This window comes from Scylla paramamosain, chromosome 6, assembly GCF_035594125.1.
Source record: "Scylla paramamosain isolate STU-SP2022 chromosome 6, ASM3559412v1, whole genome shotgun sequence".
NCBI lineage: Eukaryota > Metazoa > Arthropoda > Malacostraca > Decapoda > Portunidae > Scylla > Scylla paramamosain.
The window spans coordinates 33,910,754-33,929,486 of NC_087156.1; the positions used below are offsets into that span (position 1 = coordinate 33,910,754).

General features: G+C 36.4%; 2 protein-coding genes across 4 annotated transcripts in view; one reads left to right on the top strand and one right to left on the bottom strand.

Moving 5' to 3' along the window:
* The first annotated feature begins 121 nt into the window (after positions 1-121).
* Positions 122-7,088, top strand: LOC135101635 (large ribosomal subunit protein bL17m-like). Its single transcript, XM_064005901.1, has 4 exons — positions 122-559; positions 5,271-5,372; positions 6,238-6,346; positions 6,863-7,088. Exons 1-4 carry the CDS (start codon positions 362-364, stop codon positions 6,985-6,987), a joined length of 534 nt encoding a protein of 177 aa, XP_063861971.1. The 5' UTR covers positions 122-361; the 3' UTR covers positions 6,988-7,088.
* Positions 7,089-10,037: 2,949 nt separating this feature from the next.
* LOC135101634 (CCR4-NOT transcription complex subunit 3-like) overlaps positions 10,038-18,733 on the bottom strand; it is a 37,412-nt gene continuing 28,716 nt past the window's right edge. For 2 of the 3 annotated variants that reach the window (XM_064005898.1, XM_064005899.1), the window contains exons 11-13: positions 17,407-17,708; positions 15,207-15,416; positions 10,038-12,331 (exon numbers count right to left, since the gene is read on the bottom strand). In XM_064005898.1, coding sequence (XP_063861968.1) covers positions 12,233-12,331; positions 15,207-15,416; positions 17,407-17,708 — 611 coding nt within the window. In that variant the 3' untranslated portion in view covers positions 10,038-12,232. Of the gene's footprint in view, positions 12,332-12,771; positions 12,970-15,206; positions 15,417-17,406; positions 17,709-18,733 lie in introns of those variants that run through there. The other variant, XM_064005900.1, reaches the window with a different exon arrangement.

An 18,733-nucleotide genomic window follows, 5' to 3' on the forward strand; every position in this document is an offset into this window, starting at 1 on the left:
AAAATAAAAATGACAAATGGAATGTGTTTTTAAGTAGATTCTGATCGATCTTGTACCTCAATTAAGCATTTATACTGAAAATAATGAAACTGATGGCTTTCTACAGTTTTGTCTGAAGATCAAAACAAAGCAGGAGAGCGCCGTGGCTGGTTGTAGCTCGTGCTCGCCGTAGTGCCAAGAGAACTGACTGTTACCGGTGTGCCACATTTCCTCGAGGACACATTATATTGAAGATATCAGTTGCATAGAGGAAGTAGAACAACAGAGAAGAAACCACGGATCAAGCTGACATTAAGAGAAGACAGACCAAACACACGCTACATAGTGAAATAGACAAGGAGTGTCGGTATATATCAGGAAAATGAATCAGGCGGAGATTCGAAAATTGATCCCGGCCGTACGCGTGGCCATCAATGCCAAACACAGAAAGTTTTCCAATCCCAAAGGTCCCGAGGGAAGACTGACGATGTTAAGAAAAACCGTGACTGAGCTGGTGAAGCTGGAGAGAGTGGAGCTGAACTACCAGCGGGGGGATGAGGCCAGAGGCTATGCTGAGAGGGTAAGGTTAAGGCACCAGTAACATCCGTGTTTGTGCATCTACCGTATATCCAACACTTGATAAACTGGTTTTATTGGCTTCAGTCTCGTCACATATATTGTTCGACTGCCGTGTAGAGTTGGGGTCAGAAGGCGCCCCAGATTACGGTCCTTTTTAGTGTCTCCAGATTCTACAGTTTCCCTGTTCATTTGATCCTTAAACATGAAGTTAAATAAGCACCGATGTAGCTGCTTTAAAGTGGTAAATTTTTTTTAGTGTACTTGATATAATCTGGAGGAATTTCCACATAGCTGTTGTGGTCCATCATTACCGCCAGCATGAGAGTTCTTTCTGGAGATTGATCTGGTCTGGTACAAACTTTGAGACTGCCCTGCAGTGTGCTGTGTAGCCAGGTACAAGGGCTTCATTTGGTAGCGTCCATGAAGTTACTTATTTCTGTCTTAAATTTGATAAAAATGCAGTTGAAGTGATTTCAGTGAGAATGCAGAACACTGCCTTCTTCCCTTTTATCTGTATCTTCCTCCCTATCCCCAACAAGCATGGGGACCTGGTGGGAAAGCTGTGTTTTTGGATGGGGGAAGCCAAAATAGATGAGATACGGCAATCACCCCACCCCCTCCAAAAAAAAAAGTTATTGCAGTTTCAACCAATACACTATACATAACTGTAATCCTTCACAGGGCCTACATCTCACTGTTTGGAGCATTTCTAGCCCCATTTTATCCTGATGGAAATTAATAACTTCAGATGATAATTTTGAAGGTTTAAGTCAATTCTAGCTTAGATCCACCTCCAGTCGTCGCTCATAGGATACTAAGTGTGTTTGTATCTTTGTTACCAATGGTGCATATGAGCGATGGTGACGTGATGTTGAGTCACATTTTAAGACCTATGATGATGTGGGGTTACCTGCTGTGAATCAGGTCACACAGAAATTTACCGGCCAATCACACAAAGGCACATGTTTAGAGAAGGAAGGAGCACCCTTGACTGTCTGTGCTGCATCAGTTAGACTATGGCTATGGAATAGAGATGTGTGGTGGCTGTGAACATATACTGCCAGTTCCCTCAACTTCTTGTAAAAGTATTTTTCTTTAAATAATTACTGTTGGCATGTAGTGATGACTGACAGAATGTAGGAGGTTACAAAATGTTACATTACATTAGTTTACCATATGGGACGGTTAGAAGATAAGGTTAGTGACCTTAAGGGGAGGGACCAGGGTGGGGAGCAAAGTTACCCTGCCATTAGTTAGGTTGGTTATGTTAGGTTAGGATAGCATAAAAATTTCCCATTTTTTTAAGTATGTCGTTTGTCATCATTAGACTTTTTCAGGTATGTCAAAAATGCTTCATTTTGACTTTTCCCACTCCAAAAAAAAACTGCATTTCCACCTGGCCCTAATGCTTGTTGGCTTTAGTGAAAGAGATAAAGAGGATGGGGGTATTGGTTGAAACCAAATTTACCAAAAAAATCCAAGGAGAAAACTTGTCACTTTTGAGGGAAATTTCAGTAAATTTGCAGTGACCTATCAGCTTCAAGTACAATATTCATTATGTTTTATTTATTTATTTATTATTATTAATATTATTATTATTGTTATTATTATTATTATTATTATTTTATTTTTATTTATTTATTTATTTTTTATTGTTATTGTGATGTGTCAGGAGTGATGATTGTTATTCATGTAAAATTATAGGCTAGCAAAGTAATTTTGGTGTATGCACATAAAGTATAATGTAATTCTCTCTCTCTCTCTCTCTCTCTCTCTCTCTCTCTCTCTCTCTCTCTCTCTCTCTCTCTCTCTCTCTCTCTCTCTCTCTCTCTCTCTCTCTCTCTCTCTCTCTCTCTCTCTCTCTCTCTCTCTCTCTCTCTCTCTCTCTCTCCCAACAAGCTTGGGGAACCTGCAAGGAATCTGTGTAATTTTTGGGGATGCAGAAAGCGAGGTTTCATGGTGTGGGAAGCCAAATTCGGACATTCCTGAAAAAAGTCTAGGGACGGGAGGCCATGTTTTCACAAGTGTGGAAATTTCTAGCATAACTTATCTTTACTTTACCTAACCTATCATTCCAGTTCCTTCTCAGGATCCCCAAAGCAGAGGTGCCTTTGGGGTCTTGCCTCTGCTAATTTGGGGGACCTGAGAAGGTATTATTCTGATATTGCTTGGAATGACTACTGCTTCCATGTCAGAGACCCATCTTGTGCTGAGCACATAACAGAGGTGATAGTGTCTTGCATAGTGATGTACATTCCTCACTCTTTCTCTTGACCTGAATCTTCCAAACCTTGGTTTAACACAGCCTATTCTCGGGCTATACATATTAGAGAGGTGGCCCACAAAAGGTACTTAAGTTTTCCATCACCTGAATTTCATACACTTTATATTTCTGTCCAGAATCATGCTAAGTCTTTTCTCCAACTAGCCAAAAATTCATTCATTAATAGAAAGAGTCAAAATCTTTCAAGATTCTGGCACCTAGCCAAAAACATCTCAAATAACTTTGCTTCTTCATCTTTTCCTCCTTTGTTTCAAACTGATGGCACTACTGCCATCTCATTTATTTCCAGAGGGGGGGTGAGAAAAACTGACGGAGACATCTCAGAACGCCTAGCTTCATAGAAGCTGTTTTAGCTAGAGATGAGATGTGAAGTTTCCAGTTCAGATTATAAATAAAGGACAGACCAAGGATGTTCAGTGTAGAAAAGGGGGAGAGTTGAGTGTCACTGAAGAAGAGGTGATAGTTGTCTGGAAGGTTGTGTTGAGTTGATAAATGGAGGAATTGAGTTTTTGAGGCATTGAACAATACCAAGTTTGCTCTGCCCCAATCAGAAATGTTAGAAAGATCAGAAGTCAGGTGTTCTGTGACTTCCCTGCTTGAAATGTTTACTTCCTGAAGGGTTGGACATCTATGAAATGACATGGAAAAGTGCAGGGTGTTATCATCAGCGTAGGAGTGGATAGGACAAGAAGTTTGGTTTAGAAGGTCATTGATGAATAATAAGAAGAAAGTGGGTGACAGGACAGAACTCTGAGGAACACCACTGTTGATAGATTTTGGAGAACAGTGACCATCTACCACAGTAGCAATAGAACGATCAGAAAGGAAACTTGAGATGAAGTTACAGAGAGAAGGATAAAACCCGTAGGAAGGTAGTTTGGAAATCAAATCTTTGTGCCAGATTCTATCAAAATCTTTTGATATACCCAAGGCAATAGCTACTGTTTCACCAAAATCTCTAAAAGAGATCAAAGATCAAAGAAGATCACCAGTAGAGCGTCCTTGATGGAACCCATACTGGCGATCAGATAGAAGGTTGTGAAGTGATAGATGTTTAAGACTCTTCCTGTTGAGGATAGATTCAAAAACTTTAGATAGGCAGGAAATTAAAGCAATAGGACGGTGATCTGAGGAATTAGAACGGTCACCCTTTTAGGAACAGGATGAATGTAGGCAAACTTCCAACAAGAAGGAAAGACAGACAGACAGAGCTGAAAGAGTTTAACTAGGTAAGGTGCAAGCATGGAGGCACAGTTTCGGAGAACAATAGGAGGGACCCCATCAGGTCCATAAGCCTTCCGAGGGTTTAGACCAGCAAGGGCATGGAAAACATCATTGCGAAGAATTTTAATAGGTAGCATGAAGTAGTCAGAGGGTGGAGGAGGGAGGAACAAACCCTAAATCATCCAAGATAGAGTTTTTAGTAAAGGTTTGAGCGAAGAGTTCAGCTTTAGAGATAGATGTGATAGCAGTGGTGCCATCAGGTTGAAATAGAGGAGGGAAAGAAGAAGCAAAGTTATTGGAGATATTTTTGGCTAGATGCTAGAAGTCACGAGGGGAATTAGATCTTGAAAGATTTTGACACTTTCTGTTAATGAAGGAGTTTTTGGCTAGTTGGAAAACAGACTTGGCATGGTTCCAGGCAGAAATATAAAGTGCATGAGATTCTGGTGATGGAAGGCTTAAGTACCTTTTGTGGGCCACCTCTCTATCATGTATAACATGAAAACAAGCTGTATTAAACCAAGGTTTGAAAGGTTTAGCTCGAAAAAAAGAGAGGAATGTAAACCTCCATGCCAGACACTATCACCTTTGTTATGTGCTCGGCACACAAAGACAGGTCTCTGATATATATATTATAACTAATTTGTTATGCTGGATGACTGTAAGAAATAAGAATGCTTACGAAATTTATAATCATGACAGAAAATTCTGTATGTTACTAATCTGTAAAGACCAGGTTGCCATTATATGGATTACTGTCACTTTTGTGTACAACTGAAAGACATGTGATGTTTACTCATATGAAGGCCTGCAGTGACCTATCAGCTTCAAGTACAATATTCATTATGTTTTATTTATTTATTTATTATTATTAATATTATTATTATTGTTATTATTATTATTATTATTATTTTATTTTTATTTATTTATTTATTTTTTATTGTTATTGTGATGTGTCAGGAGTGATGATTGTTATTCATGTAAAATTATAGGCTAGCAAAGTAATTTTGGTGTATGCACATAAAGTATAATGTAATTCTCTCTCTCTCTCTCTCTCTCTCTCTCTCTCTCTCTCTCTCTCTCTCTCTCTCTCTCTCTCTCTCTCTCTCTCTCTCTCTCTCTCTCTCTCTCTCTCTCTCTCTCTCTCTCTCTCTCTCTCTCTCTCTCTCTCTCTCTCTCTCTCTCTCTCTCTCTCTCTCTCTAGCTTATAGCAATGGCCATTAAGCATGGAGACCGCCACATCCCCACAATGGAGATGGCTAACTACTGGCTCACTGAGAAGCAGCTTGTTCACAAACTTTTCAAGGTAACTCATTGTGTATCTTTATCATATTTTGTTCATATATACACTGGACTATCAGTATAGTATCATTTACTTCTTACATAAACTGGATGTAGAGCAAGATGCTTTGGTCTATATTATATGAATATAACCCTCCTATATATGAAGGCTCTCTTCTATAGAAGGAATAAGGCACTTCTGTAGATTTTGCATCTGGGAGGAGGAAAAAAATGACATGTTACTGAGTACTTTAAGGAAGCTGTTTTAGTAAGAGATGTGATGCAGAACTTCTAGTTGAGCTTTTTAGTGAAGGCTAATCAGCCCAAGTATGTTCTGGGTAGAGGAGGGGAAACAGTGGATGTCACTGAAGAGTGAATACTAGCTGTTTAGAAAGTTGTCAAGTAGATTGATGGCTAGTAAGTTATGACTTGTGAATAGGTGAAGCAATTAAATATTTGTTATATTAAACAATACTAAGTTTTTCCCTGCTCCATGCATAAATTGTAGAAAAAGAAGCTAGGTATTATGTGGGGTCTTTCAGTAAATTGTTTAACTCTTGCCAACACTATTCATGCCCTTTCTCAATCTGTAGTTTGTGTGGATCCCAAGCTGTTGAGAATGTATTGGTTTTATTCCCTAATTTAAACTCATTGGTTGCATACAGACAAAGTGTTGATGTTAGACAGGTCTAGCACTTCTTGATCTTTCAGAGTACAAGACACTTACTAAATGAAAGGAACTTTGAATTAGCTAGCACATCTTCAAAATACTCCTATAACCTTGTGTTGTATTCTTTATTCAAGCAGTAATATATAGTAGTGGAGTGTCTGTATTACACCTTGAAATGAGGAATAAAGATCTAATATTAACCCTTCATTTCATGGTGCAGGTGTTGGCAGTGAGATACAAGGACCATACTGAATCTTACACAAAACTTCATAAAGCTCCCAACATCTACCCTGGATTCTACAGAGAAAGAGTAGTGCTAGAGCTCAAAGGTAAGTGCTGCCTTGTCATCAGTATTATGGGTAATGAAGAATAGGAGATATTGTGATAATGTACTTGCAATTTTATAGTCTTGAGGGTTCTGAGTATGATAGATATGGATTTGTAACCTCGGTCATTGTTCACTATCAGTACATCTTGCTATTTCTTGTAAGTTTTCCATAATTTTTGGGGAAAGTTGTTGGTGCTGAAGGATCATTCTTAGGGACTTGTTCATTTAATTACCTCCTTGGACCAAGGTCATGGATACCAAAGTCAGTTAGATCTCTGACAAAATTAAATACATCTTCAACACTAGGAAATACTGTTTATCTTATAAGCCACTAAATGCTATAGTTGATGAATATAGAGAGATAGAAGTTTGAATTTTAAATATGGGAATGATGAGTGATTGGGGGAGGAAGTTTCAATATGGGAAAACTACATATGTGAGCTGTAGCAGTGATGATGACTGATATTTTGTTCTCATATATTCACTATTATATTGTTGACTGATTTTCATTCTGCAGGCAATCCATTTCCACCTCTTGAAAAAAAAAACTCATCCCACAATTGGATACACAACATACTGCTGGAAGAAGCCCATCAAGATTATATTAGAAAGAAGCTGAAAGAAGGGGAAAGAAGTAACTAAGGTTGATCTAGTATCAGATGTAGAAACCTGATTGGCTTACTTATGTCTTGATGTATGTATGTATGAGTGTGCTTCTTATGTACAGTAAAACTCTGATTGAAGTGAGGTTTTCATTCCTTTAAGTCACATATTTTTAATGAACGGCAGAGAATAATAGAGTAAAAAGTGTTATAGACCTGAGTGTAGTTGGAAGAGCCTTTAGGTGAAGACTCAGAGACCTGGATTGAAGTGGTTCAGGAACTTAGATATCTAAGCCTGCATGGGTAAACTACCAGAGACTGTGCAGTCTAATGAGCTGCCATTAGATGAACAAGATGTAACCATGTATGAGGTCTTTGAAAATTATTATCTGGTTTGAAAGGCAGGTTCTGTGTTTACCTTATGATAGCATGGTAATGTACACATTTATATTTAACCTATCAAGTCCATTGATATCCGAGTTCCTCATCCCATTTCTTTGGTCTATCTGTTCTACTAAAATACAGTGCAAGTAAGATGAAGTATGGAGATAAGCATATCACATAAATGAAAATAGAAGTGAATTACCTTAGAAGACATGACAGGGAAGATACTAAATTTTTTTTTTAAATTACATATTAGATAATTTTTTACATCACTTAGTTTCTTGCTGCAACCTTGATTACCCACAATACTCATCACAGTTCCTCGTGAAAGTTATGCTGTCTAGACACTTAAGTTGACCAACATCAGTAACACAGCACTTGTAGTCTTGCCTGCTGGAATCAAGGGTACATAGGTGGATATGTTTTTAGGGAAACAGATTCTGATTAGGAAGAATAACCAGTGTCAATATGACATCACTTGATATCATCTTTATTGGTGTACTTTAGAAGGAACAGAAATAACTTTCAGCATTCAAATTGTTTTAATTAATGGCCTATTATAGTAATTTTGATGCAGAATATTATTCTTCCAGAGTACACCACTAAAGATGACATCAAGGTGATGTTGAAACATCTGGTCCTAACAGTAAAGATATTGTTCATATTGATACTTGTTCTTTTCTTAATTAATCAAGGTAGTAGTTTTATATCTAACTCAAGTGAACTTCTGATGCAGATCTGAATATCAATAACAAATAGATTTTGTGCTTAGAAACCTAACCACTTTTGAACCTTATCTTGTAGCAATAGAGTATCTGTTTCTGTAAGATCTTACAAAGGAAATGTCATAGAATCACTGAATAATTTAAAGGACTGGTTCAGTGCAAATGACATTTGATATGAAAAAAAAACTCAGTTTAAATCTTTGTGGTGACTGAGTGGATGAGTGAATGATTATTGTTTCCTAGATTTGTTAGACAAATTCCTTTGAGTAGTTGTGATTGATCTCTAAATAGACTTTTAATTGATGAGGAGGTAGTAGCTGTTGATCCACTAGAAGGACTGTGATCAGGTTGAAGGTTCGGAAGATGTCTGCTATTTATAAATGCAGGAAGCTCCAGAGACCTCAAGGACAGTAGCACACCACAAAAGGTGGTAAATGGCAGTTTCATATTATTCCTTCAGTGATGCACTAGCCTTACTCAGGTTTATGAATTCGCTCAGTATAAGTATGGCATTGCCATCATTTATATAGGTTTCAAGTTTTGAGACTTCACATCACTTGAACTCCTTTTCTTGCTTTATGGCTGCAAGACATGGACACTAAACTTTGATGCGTTAAAAGTGTATTACTGGTTGTACGTGCATTTGTAGAATCATAGAATATCACTGGGGTTACAATGTTGCCATATTAGTTTACATTGTGGGACTACAAGCACACAGATGGGTGGAGAGCTCCTTTATCTAAAGTATTAGACTAAATTTATAGTACATACACTATGGGAAACACACTTCCTTTTCCCTACTTGCAGAATTGGTCAAAATTGTTCCTTCCATCCTAACATGGACCAAGCCACCCCCTCTCTTTTTTATGTTTTACTGTTTTTACCAAATAAGAACACATCCAGGAGGATGACCTCTCACCCCACTCATCCTCCACTTACATAATCCTTGATTCCATGTAGATGTAGGCAGTTTCTTGCAGCTTCTATTTTCTTATAGTATCATCCTTATTTATGTCAATTTCTTACATATATGTCTTCAATTTTTTATTTTTTTATTTTTTTATTTTTTTGTGTGTGTAAAGCAGCAACCCATCTTTCTTGTTTCTTATGTCCCTTACCAATCATCATATTCTCACTCATATCTACCTGTACATCATCTATCAGTGAATCTAAATTAGGTACTTCAACCAAGTCAACTTTCCATCTGTTTTCTTGTATATAGCATCCTCAGTTTTCAACACACTAAATATCTCATATTCACACATTTGATGAAGGTAACCCATTAATTTTCTGTCTGTCCATAGAATTCCTCTCTACTAATCTCACAATCACAAATTGAATGAAGGCAACACACTAATTTCACCTATTTATATAATTCTCCTTTACTAATCATGCATTTTAGCATCACCTATCATATAAATTAATTCCAGTTTTCTAAAAATCATCAAACCCACACTTTTTGTTCTACATCTTCATAAAACTACAATATTCTTATTGTATGCTTGTGTGTACCTTAGTAATTTAATTTGGTATCTTGTTTAGTTTCATCATTAAACCTATTGCTTTTTCATTGCATATTACACACACACACATACACACACACAATTATATATATTCATCCCTTTGGAATTCTGCTGTTACCATTTTTTCTCCTTTTAATGTTTCTGTGTTTCAAGAGAAGTATTTGGACATTTCTGGAACTAATTTATCCTCTGAGAAATCTTTTTCCTTTTAACATTCTCTCTCTCTCTCTCTCTCTCTCTCTCTCTCTCTCTCTCTCTCTCTCTCTCTCTCTCTCTCTCTCTCTCTCTCTCTCTCTCTCTCTCTCTCTCTCTCTCCTTGGGCTGGCCTCCTTCATACATCATGTGTGTGTGTGTATGTGTGTGTGTGAGGAAAACTTAATTCATTATAATTAGGGAAGATATACAAGACATTCATGTGAAATCAATAAAATTATATTGGGAAAAATAAGATACTCCACTCCACAGGAAATAGAGTGTATTTTATATCACTTTTATATAAACACCTTTGTCCTCTATTCTCAAACTGTGTTGTTTGTCCCATTGTTCCATGACACCACAACCACTCTCACATCCCATGAGTAACAGATTGGAAAGAAAGAAAAACTGAATATACTATCTACTCTAAACCTTGAAAGTTTAGAAGTCTCATTGGATAGATTGGGTTTAGAAACTTGATAATGTCTTACTGAGATGCCAACCTTAGAAAAAAAAAGATTTAAATAAAATTATAATAATTATAAAATAAGAACAAAAAATCTGAAAGGAATAAAATCAATGGATATCTCTCTCTAACAGTTATGAATTGAGGCACAATTTTTCAAGTAGACTGTGTAGGAAAATTAGGCTTTCTGAAACTGACAAGAGAAGCACATATCCATTGATGTTATAACTTACAGGTGGTAAGTGGATTTTTCAAACAAATAAATTGATGTTCCAAATCAACCATGAAAGGTTGTCCCTCCCATCTACACTGCATACCTCTGTAGGGATGTCAAGGACAGTATAAAAATATCATTTACACTGTATAAAAAGTCTACAACGACTGTACACTATCTACATAATCCTACTCCTTTGCTGGACACTTTGATGTCTGGGGGCTTCCATAAGTATGTCAGCTGCATCTTTGCTTTGAGCAAGTGACTGACTCTCTCAACAAAGAAATCCTCTACTTGCATATGTCATAATTATTGAAAAATGCAACTACCCCATGATATTTTTAAAGAATAATTTCCTTATCACTATGATAGAATAACTAATTTATTTGATACAAGAAAATTTGTTTACTGAATTTGCTGAAGTGCAATCTTGTTGTGATTTGTTAAAACTGAAATCCACAAAGTTTTAAAGGTCTTTAATGCCAGTTTTGCTGAAATATGACGACACCACAAAATTACTTCAATTAAAACATAAAATATTGTCACAAAATCAAATCACTTAATGATTTTATCTTTACAGGAGAACATTTTCAGTCCCTGAACAGCTCTAGTGAGGGGGGAAAAAAAAAAATCATGAAATGAAAAACTAGAAAATTGGGGGCCCCAGAAAGGAATTTTATGTAAATAAAATCTAGTCTGTTATAAATTCTTGGGAGAAGTCTACCTCTTTCACCCTGAGTGACAATGAAACTAAAAAGACCAACTAACAACTTATGATTCCAGGCCACCAGACTTCTTCATATTCATCAGGTAGCAGTGCTGTACTGTTACATACTTCATCACTAGATGAGGAAAAGTAATTTTAGCAAAGAAAATTTGGAAAAAAAAGTTAAGTTCAATCTGTACAGCAAAAACAATGCTGAACTTTCCCAAAGACTAAAAATGATACCAGCTCTCACAAATTAAGTAGAGGAACATAAGATAAACACTTATATAAGGGCTGAAACTGACATTTTAAAAATTTCTGCATGTGATTCAGTTATGTAACTAGTCCAACTTCTCTGGTTGTTAAGGAACATCACTGAGGCATAAATTTAACATATGTATATACATATTTTAAAATGGCTGACAAGTAGATGCACCACAGATCTTTGGCATTCTTCAAACTGTGACTTTAACAATGCAAATAATAAACAAAAATAACAGGAGGATAATACTGGCTGGCAACAAAATACTACTTGCACAGAATGCTGCATCCACATATTTGAGCAAAAATGTACAATGCATAAAACTTACAAATCTAAACCCTAGAATTTGAAAGACGAGATCAAAGAGTGGTGTGTGTGTGGGTAATTGTACTCAACTCAAGCTTGCAGACCTTGTGGAAACACAAGTCTGTGGTATGGGCAAGAGACAACTCTCCTCGTAAAAATAGATATGCTCTATTTGGGAGGGGGAAGATTTACAAAAACTACAAATGGAATAGATAAGAGACTATCACATATCATGGTATAACAGTGGTTGTGGCAGCCATGACACCTGACTTTATTGGGAAGCAGTGAACAACACGGGTAGTGGTAGGGCTGGGACGAGGTCTGGTCTGAGAAAGGAAAAATATTCTCCCTAGCAGCCTGCCTTGGTCCTTCCCAAGCCCTCTCCAACATCCCCTCCTTGCACTTACAGTATGAATAATTATCACTCAGAAAAGCACAACTGCCCTCAGTGTGGAAAGTGTGCCAAGGGAAGTGTGAATGAGATCCTTGGTTAACGTCAGAATCTTAGTTCAGATCCCGGTCTTCCAAGAACCGGTATTCAAAAGTGAAATTTTCCTTTTTTCTCTGGCCCCAATTTTCATAGTCAAAGTAGATGTACGTGCCCTGCAATGGAAAAATTAGTCAACGGCATGTTATTTTTTAAGCAAATGAAAAGAATTATATTTAAATAAATAAAGTAAACTACACAAATTCAAAATGTTGCATTTCATATGTACATGTATTTCATAAAGAAAAACCTAGAGGTTGCCAATGAAATACCTATTACAACATTCTCTTTACAATATAAATCATGTATAGTGAGGTTCCTGCCCTGCCTCAGATGAAAGCATTATAAGAAAAGAAAAGGAAAGAAAAAAAATTTTCAAGTTACTAGCTAGAGAATAAGGGATTGTGATCTCAAATTCAGGAACATAATAATCACAATGTCTCCAAGAAAAAGCAAAGCTTTCTCTTCATGGAGCTTCAATACTTCCCAGTGAAAAAAAAAAAAAAAGTCAAGAACTATTCAAGAAATGATGTCCCCATACTTAGCAAATAAACCTGAAACACCTTTGTCCAGTGCTATGAAGTAGTGTATCATGTCCTTTCAGTATTTCAGAATAACTGTCAAAAAGCATGGTTATCTCTAGGGGAAATTAATATACCACCTGGATCTTTCTTTCCACTATACAGTAAAATCCCTCTCATCTGGCATTCGAGTATCTGGCAGCTTCAAGTATCCGGCACATTTTTCCCCGAGCCTTAAAATCAATAAAAAATCAATGTGTACTCATAAAATCAATTAAAATTCCAGCGCGAGGCATACTTTGTCCCCTCACCACCAGAGTGCACTGCTTCGCGCCACCTGCGGCCCACTGCACTGTGTTTACTCAGTGACTCAGTCCCGCGTGTGCACTGTTTATCGCCTGACGCCTTCATCATGCCTAAAGTTGTAGAAAAGAGGAAGCGTATTGTGCTTACACTTAAGCAGCTAATCAGATCAGCTGCTGATTAAGATCAGCTGATCATTGTTATGGTAAGATGCGTGAGTGTAGGGTGGTGATTGTGGACATAATTTCACTTCTATTCAAGTATCCGGCAATATTCAAGTATCCGGCATGTCGGCGGTCCCGTTGATGCCGGATAAGAGGGATTTTACTGTATCTAACATTATTAAATCTGAGGGCTTAATATTTTCTATGATGTAGTGTATCACAGGAATTGGATTAAACTGGGCATTGCACACTGTCTTAACACGTATGCAAGTTAATTCCTGCATTTGAAAGTTTGACGACAACTTTGGATTCTACACAGTTTTTGACAAGAAAGATAAAGCAGATAAAAAATAAAGCATTTATACTTAGTAAGTCATACTTCCTTCTAAAAAATGTATTTATTTATTTATTTTTATTTATTTTTAAGTAACATACTAAAAATTAATGAAAAGCAGATTCAGTAAATAATAAACATACGAATCAAATATGAAAATCTGAACATGATGTGGCACTAAACATGTTCTCTCATATGCATTCACTAATACACAGACTGCCAAACCTCTCCACCACCACATTGCACACCTTTTACTGATGTATATACCATTATATGTAAAGCACCCTGAATCTGGAGAAGCAGTAAAAGGGCTCAATATTTATTTATCCTTCTCTTAAAATGATTGGAACAAATGAAAGAACATCTTTAAGACTCTAAAATAGATGTCATTTCAACTGACATATTTTCAATTTCAAAGACACTCTGCCCCAAAAGAAATATAACTATCATACCATGTACCTCAAAAAGAGATGCAATCATAATACCATGTTGTGGATATCAAAAACCTTAACAGCACTTCAAGTGTATAATAATTAAATGCATACTACGTGACAGCAACTATGGAAAGCTCCTTTTGTTATATTTACACGTATGAATAATGAAGAATATGAAACTGCAATATCACTTTCAATTCCCATGACAAAAATATTGTACCAATTCCAAGTTTGTGCCAGTATGATGGAGTTCTTGAAACCAGGAATTAATAGTGACATATTTAACATATTATAAAATACACTTTCCCTTCAAAACTCTACTGAAAAATCCCCATGAGACTCCCTAGATCTGATTAGCTCAAGGATTAACAATTTAAATAATCCATGAAAATTACATATATGAGTGTGACAACAGTGGCCAACAATTAAAGCCCATTCTTAATACTGATTTGTTTACAATAAAGTTAACACCATCCTGTCCAATCAATATAATTATCCCATCTCTTAATGCACTGCCTGCTGCACTTATAACATCAACTACTTGACATATTTTCATTCCATATATTAATCCTTAAAAAATTGCAATGAATATAGTTAACTAAAATGTATTCCTTAACCTGCAATGTTTTTCTTTATCTCCAAAACTCCTTAAAGAGTTAGATCATATACTGAATATGCAGCTTTTATGCTGATGAAGCCACTTCAACAATGCACTATTGTACTACTTCCTATATGATATGAATATATCTCTTCATAGGTAGCCACTTTTCAAAACCCCTTCTGCCCAGCCTAACCACCTTCTATGTACTAGAATGATTTCCCTGATAAGTAAGGTAGATGAAACAAGGCCTCCCTCAGCCCCTACTCTCATGCTCTGCTCCTTCCCCAATGTCTCTGTTTACATGCTCTTCACTTCCTTCCAAAACACCACCTAACATCTGGACTCACTTCTGCGTCACGCACAATCATTTTGGCTTTACTTTAATTTCTCTTTAAGTCTCTCAATTGAAATGTCATCCTTCTTCTGCAGTATCTCATGTGTTGTGTCACATGTTTAAGAATGGCAAATGATGTGCATTGTGCATTATAAAAAGCATTAACCTAAAAAGTTAAACACTGAATTTTACTCAAGTTACTGAGACCTGTCTCAGTTCAGATATATAATCATGAAATGGCTGACATTGATGTTTCATAAAAATATGAATGTTAAAAACATTAACAAAAATATTACTGACCTGTTCATATTCATCTGTGATAGCCTTTGGTTCTTCATGCCGCTGGAACCACATCATATATTTGGTATGAAATCTCCAAGATTGTTTTTTAAGTGCCTTAGCAGCCAGATACTGGGCTTTGGTACCTTCCATGTAGTAAAAGATAAAGAATAGAGTTTCTGTGGATAGCCTCTGGAAGAAGTCAACTGTATCTGACATTGGTGGTGAGACCTGAAAGAAAAAAATATATTGTAAACAGCTTTTACTACATATGAGCCTAAAGCAGCACATGAAAAGGTATTGGTTTTACTTTTATCATAATAAATCTAAGATGCAGGTTCTGTGATGCCATCTATCTACCATTATACTCTATTAAATCTTATATGCGGTTCATATTTTGAATCATGATAATTAAGAACCAAAATACACCAACTTTTCATTAACAATGATGCCACCAACTTAGCAAACTGCCATTTTTCTTCTTCTTCCTAAGACATGATACTTTCTCTAAGGAGCTGATGTCAAATATAAATTCTACTTTGCAAGTTATGGGCATTTTCTCAAACTGTAAACAAGCTGTGACTGATTCTCAGGGGATGGAGCTTCCAAAATACACTAAAACTTGAATAATTCAATCAGGTTGAGAGATTATAGTTGTATTATATGAAATTCAGATTAGGTTCAGTAATGCTAGGATAGGTCTGTTTATGTTCTCATGATGATCTAAATATATCTTTGAAAAACCAATGTACATTATTTCAAAGTTTGATGAATTCATCACAAATTAAAGGTGAATGCACTAATAATTACACCAATCTAATCCTAAGTCAAACAAACCTAATTTAATTAAACATAACCTCCTAAAGTTTGTAAAAGCTCTGCCCCATTCAGAAGTAAATGTAAGCAGAGCTTAGTGAGAAACTGTGATAATCTGTGGGAACATATCCTGGAAGCACACTTTGTGGCTGGGTTAGAATGTTTTTTCCTGCATCTCATAAAAGATGACAATGATGGGACTGGGAACTCCATTCCCTATATTTTTTCCATACAATGAGACAAGTGTAACATAATGCCTTGTCTAGGTAACCTGCTAGTGATATCAGCCTGCTACAGTAACATACTCAGCATACAACATATTTGACCAATATGCTATCTGACCAATTTACTGAGTATAATTTACTTGAGAACCATATATATTAATAACTGATGTCTTTGTTATAAATGGGTCAAATAAACAAACCTTCAGTTACAAAAGTAACACACAAGACAAAAAGCCCCTATACCAAATGATTTTCCTCAAAGTTAAGAAAATCTCTTCGAAGGGCTTTTCAAATCACATGCACCAAACAAAACTGTCTCACTAGTGGTGAGAAAACAAGAGACATGGCAATGTTTTGTACATCCTCTCAACCAAGGATCTCATGGAATTGAAGGCAACCAGACAGGATGCTTCAGAGCCTAAATCTTCATTATCACTGACTTGACAACTCCAGCACTTGAAAACATTCTGGACATCTATGAAGTCACTAAAATAGCATTTCAGCTTGATCCAGAGGTGGACAGGAGCTACAAAGTCCACAATTATGTCAAAGCCTTGGTGAGATGCTATGAGGAGCTTCTTCAATCAAAAGAATTAGTGGCCAAGCAACAGAATGTCACTATTTTTTTTTTTTCCTAAGACTCAGCTTGCTACACCTGCCATACAAATGGTTCTGCTTCCTCCACAATCATCAATTTTCTACCATCAAGAGACTTATCCCAACAATCAGCCAAAACCAATCACTACTGGGTACTGGCTTGCAATATGTACATGTATATAGTCTAAGACAATTTAAGTCTTCTAGTGATTACTATTACATACCAGTATTGTCATTTAAGAGCATCTTTTTTCCCTTTCTTTTATAAAATGTGCGGGAAGAGTTTGGGTAGGTAAGGATGCTGAAATGCATCTTCTTTATTTCACTGTTCAGATTTAAAACATAAAAATGGATTCCTTGCATGAAAACTCAAAATACAGAGGGTCTTTTCAAGAGATTACTATACTTATAACTCAATACTGACTTACGAACTAGCACACATTACTGACAAAAATGCATCACTGCTCCGTAAGGTATTAACATGTCTTCACTAAATCAATTCTCAAGACTAACAAAGCAAACAAGGTGTACATTTGTAATCAAACAAATCCCAGTACTTACCAATGGTATTAACATTAGCTCACCTGTGGGTAGTATAGAGGTGTCTGGCAGGGCTGGCGCGGCAGGTGTAATCTCAGTCTTTCCGAATCGGACGGGTGAGGCATATGGAAAAAGGCCGCTTGTAACATCTTAAACTGTAACTCATGTTCCACTGTCAGCTGTGCTGGTCCAAGAGGAGCAACTCCTAATAGGGGAGGAATATGGGCTTCTGAGGTTCCTGCGTTCTTCGTTGAACAGGTGGTGCTGGTAGTGTTATTGTTGCTATTTGTATTGTTGGTGGTAGTGGTAGTAGTGCTGCTCACAACACAATTATTGGTATCCAACACTGTAAGTGAAAGAGCAAGAAATTAAATGAAAATTACATTATAGTATAGAATATAAATTACAGCTAGAGCCTTTTCATGTTTATATATATATGACACTGAGCAGAGTGATCAGAAGAAGCAAGTTCTCAAAACCTATAGAAATAGTGCCACTATTACTAAGATCACAACACTGTGAAGAACTCATTCTAGCAATGCAGTCATTATTAGCACATACCAGATCATTTTTACCATAAAAGAACTCACATTAATGGCCTCAGTCTCTTTTTTTGTATTGTGGGCCTGTAAACCAGATGGCCAAGGCATTGGGTGGTCCAAATACTCATTGTCAGAAGGCATTCCACATCCATAGAAATGTATGACTGAACAAGTCACATGACCACAAATTTGAAGATACAGAGGACTTATACAAGCCAGAAGAATGTCAGCATTATTCCCAGAGCTACTTCATGTTACACTAGCTAACTGCTGTGTGTAATAAACACAAGAAAATTTAATTAAAAAACAGCAATGAATTTTTTGTTTGTGTAAAATTTAAAATTTATCTGTAGATTAGTATCAGAAACATTGAACTTAAAGCATAAGATCTGGCAATTAGAGACGTCGCAGTGAGGCTGGTAGATACCTATCAGCGCCAGCATTTTTAATTGTCTCCGATTTCCTGGGGCAAAGGGGTGTCTTAGCTAAATTTGAAATCGATGTGCAGGAAAAGTACAGCATGAATTGCTGCACAAGTGTATCTAAAATTAAAAACATAACCCTTAATATTAATATTCATACTTACTGGTGTATAATAAGGCTTTGTTAATTGAATTATAAGATAAAACTAAAAATAGGTAATGATTTTTTTTTAAGTAAGTATGAACAGTAAAAATAAAAGGATGTTGACTTCGGCTTGTGCATTTTATCTGGGAATGTTGAAAAATATCAGATATCACTGACACGTCCTGTATATGAAAGTAATGTTAAATAAAAAAAAGAACAGCACCGCTGGCGGACGTACGACGTACTTATCTTGATCATTATT

Bases quoted from the DNA above. Each gene is read 5' to 3' on its own strand.
- LOC135101635 (XM_064005901.1), top strand. From the start codon at position 362: ATGAATCAGGCGGAGATTCGAAAATTGATCCCGGCCGTACGCGTGGCC. The intron at 5,373-6,237 runs GTAACTCATTGT...TTCATGGTGCAG, and splicing joins TTGTTCACAAACTTTTCAAG to GTGTTGGCAGTGAGATACAA. The intron at 6,347-6,862 runs GTAAGTGCTGCC...TTCATTCTGCAG, and splicing joins AGTAGTGCTAGAGCTCAAAG to GCAATCCATTTCCACCTCTT.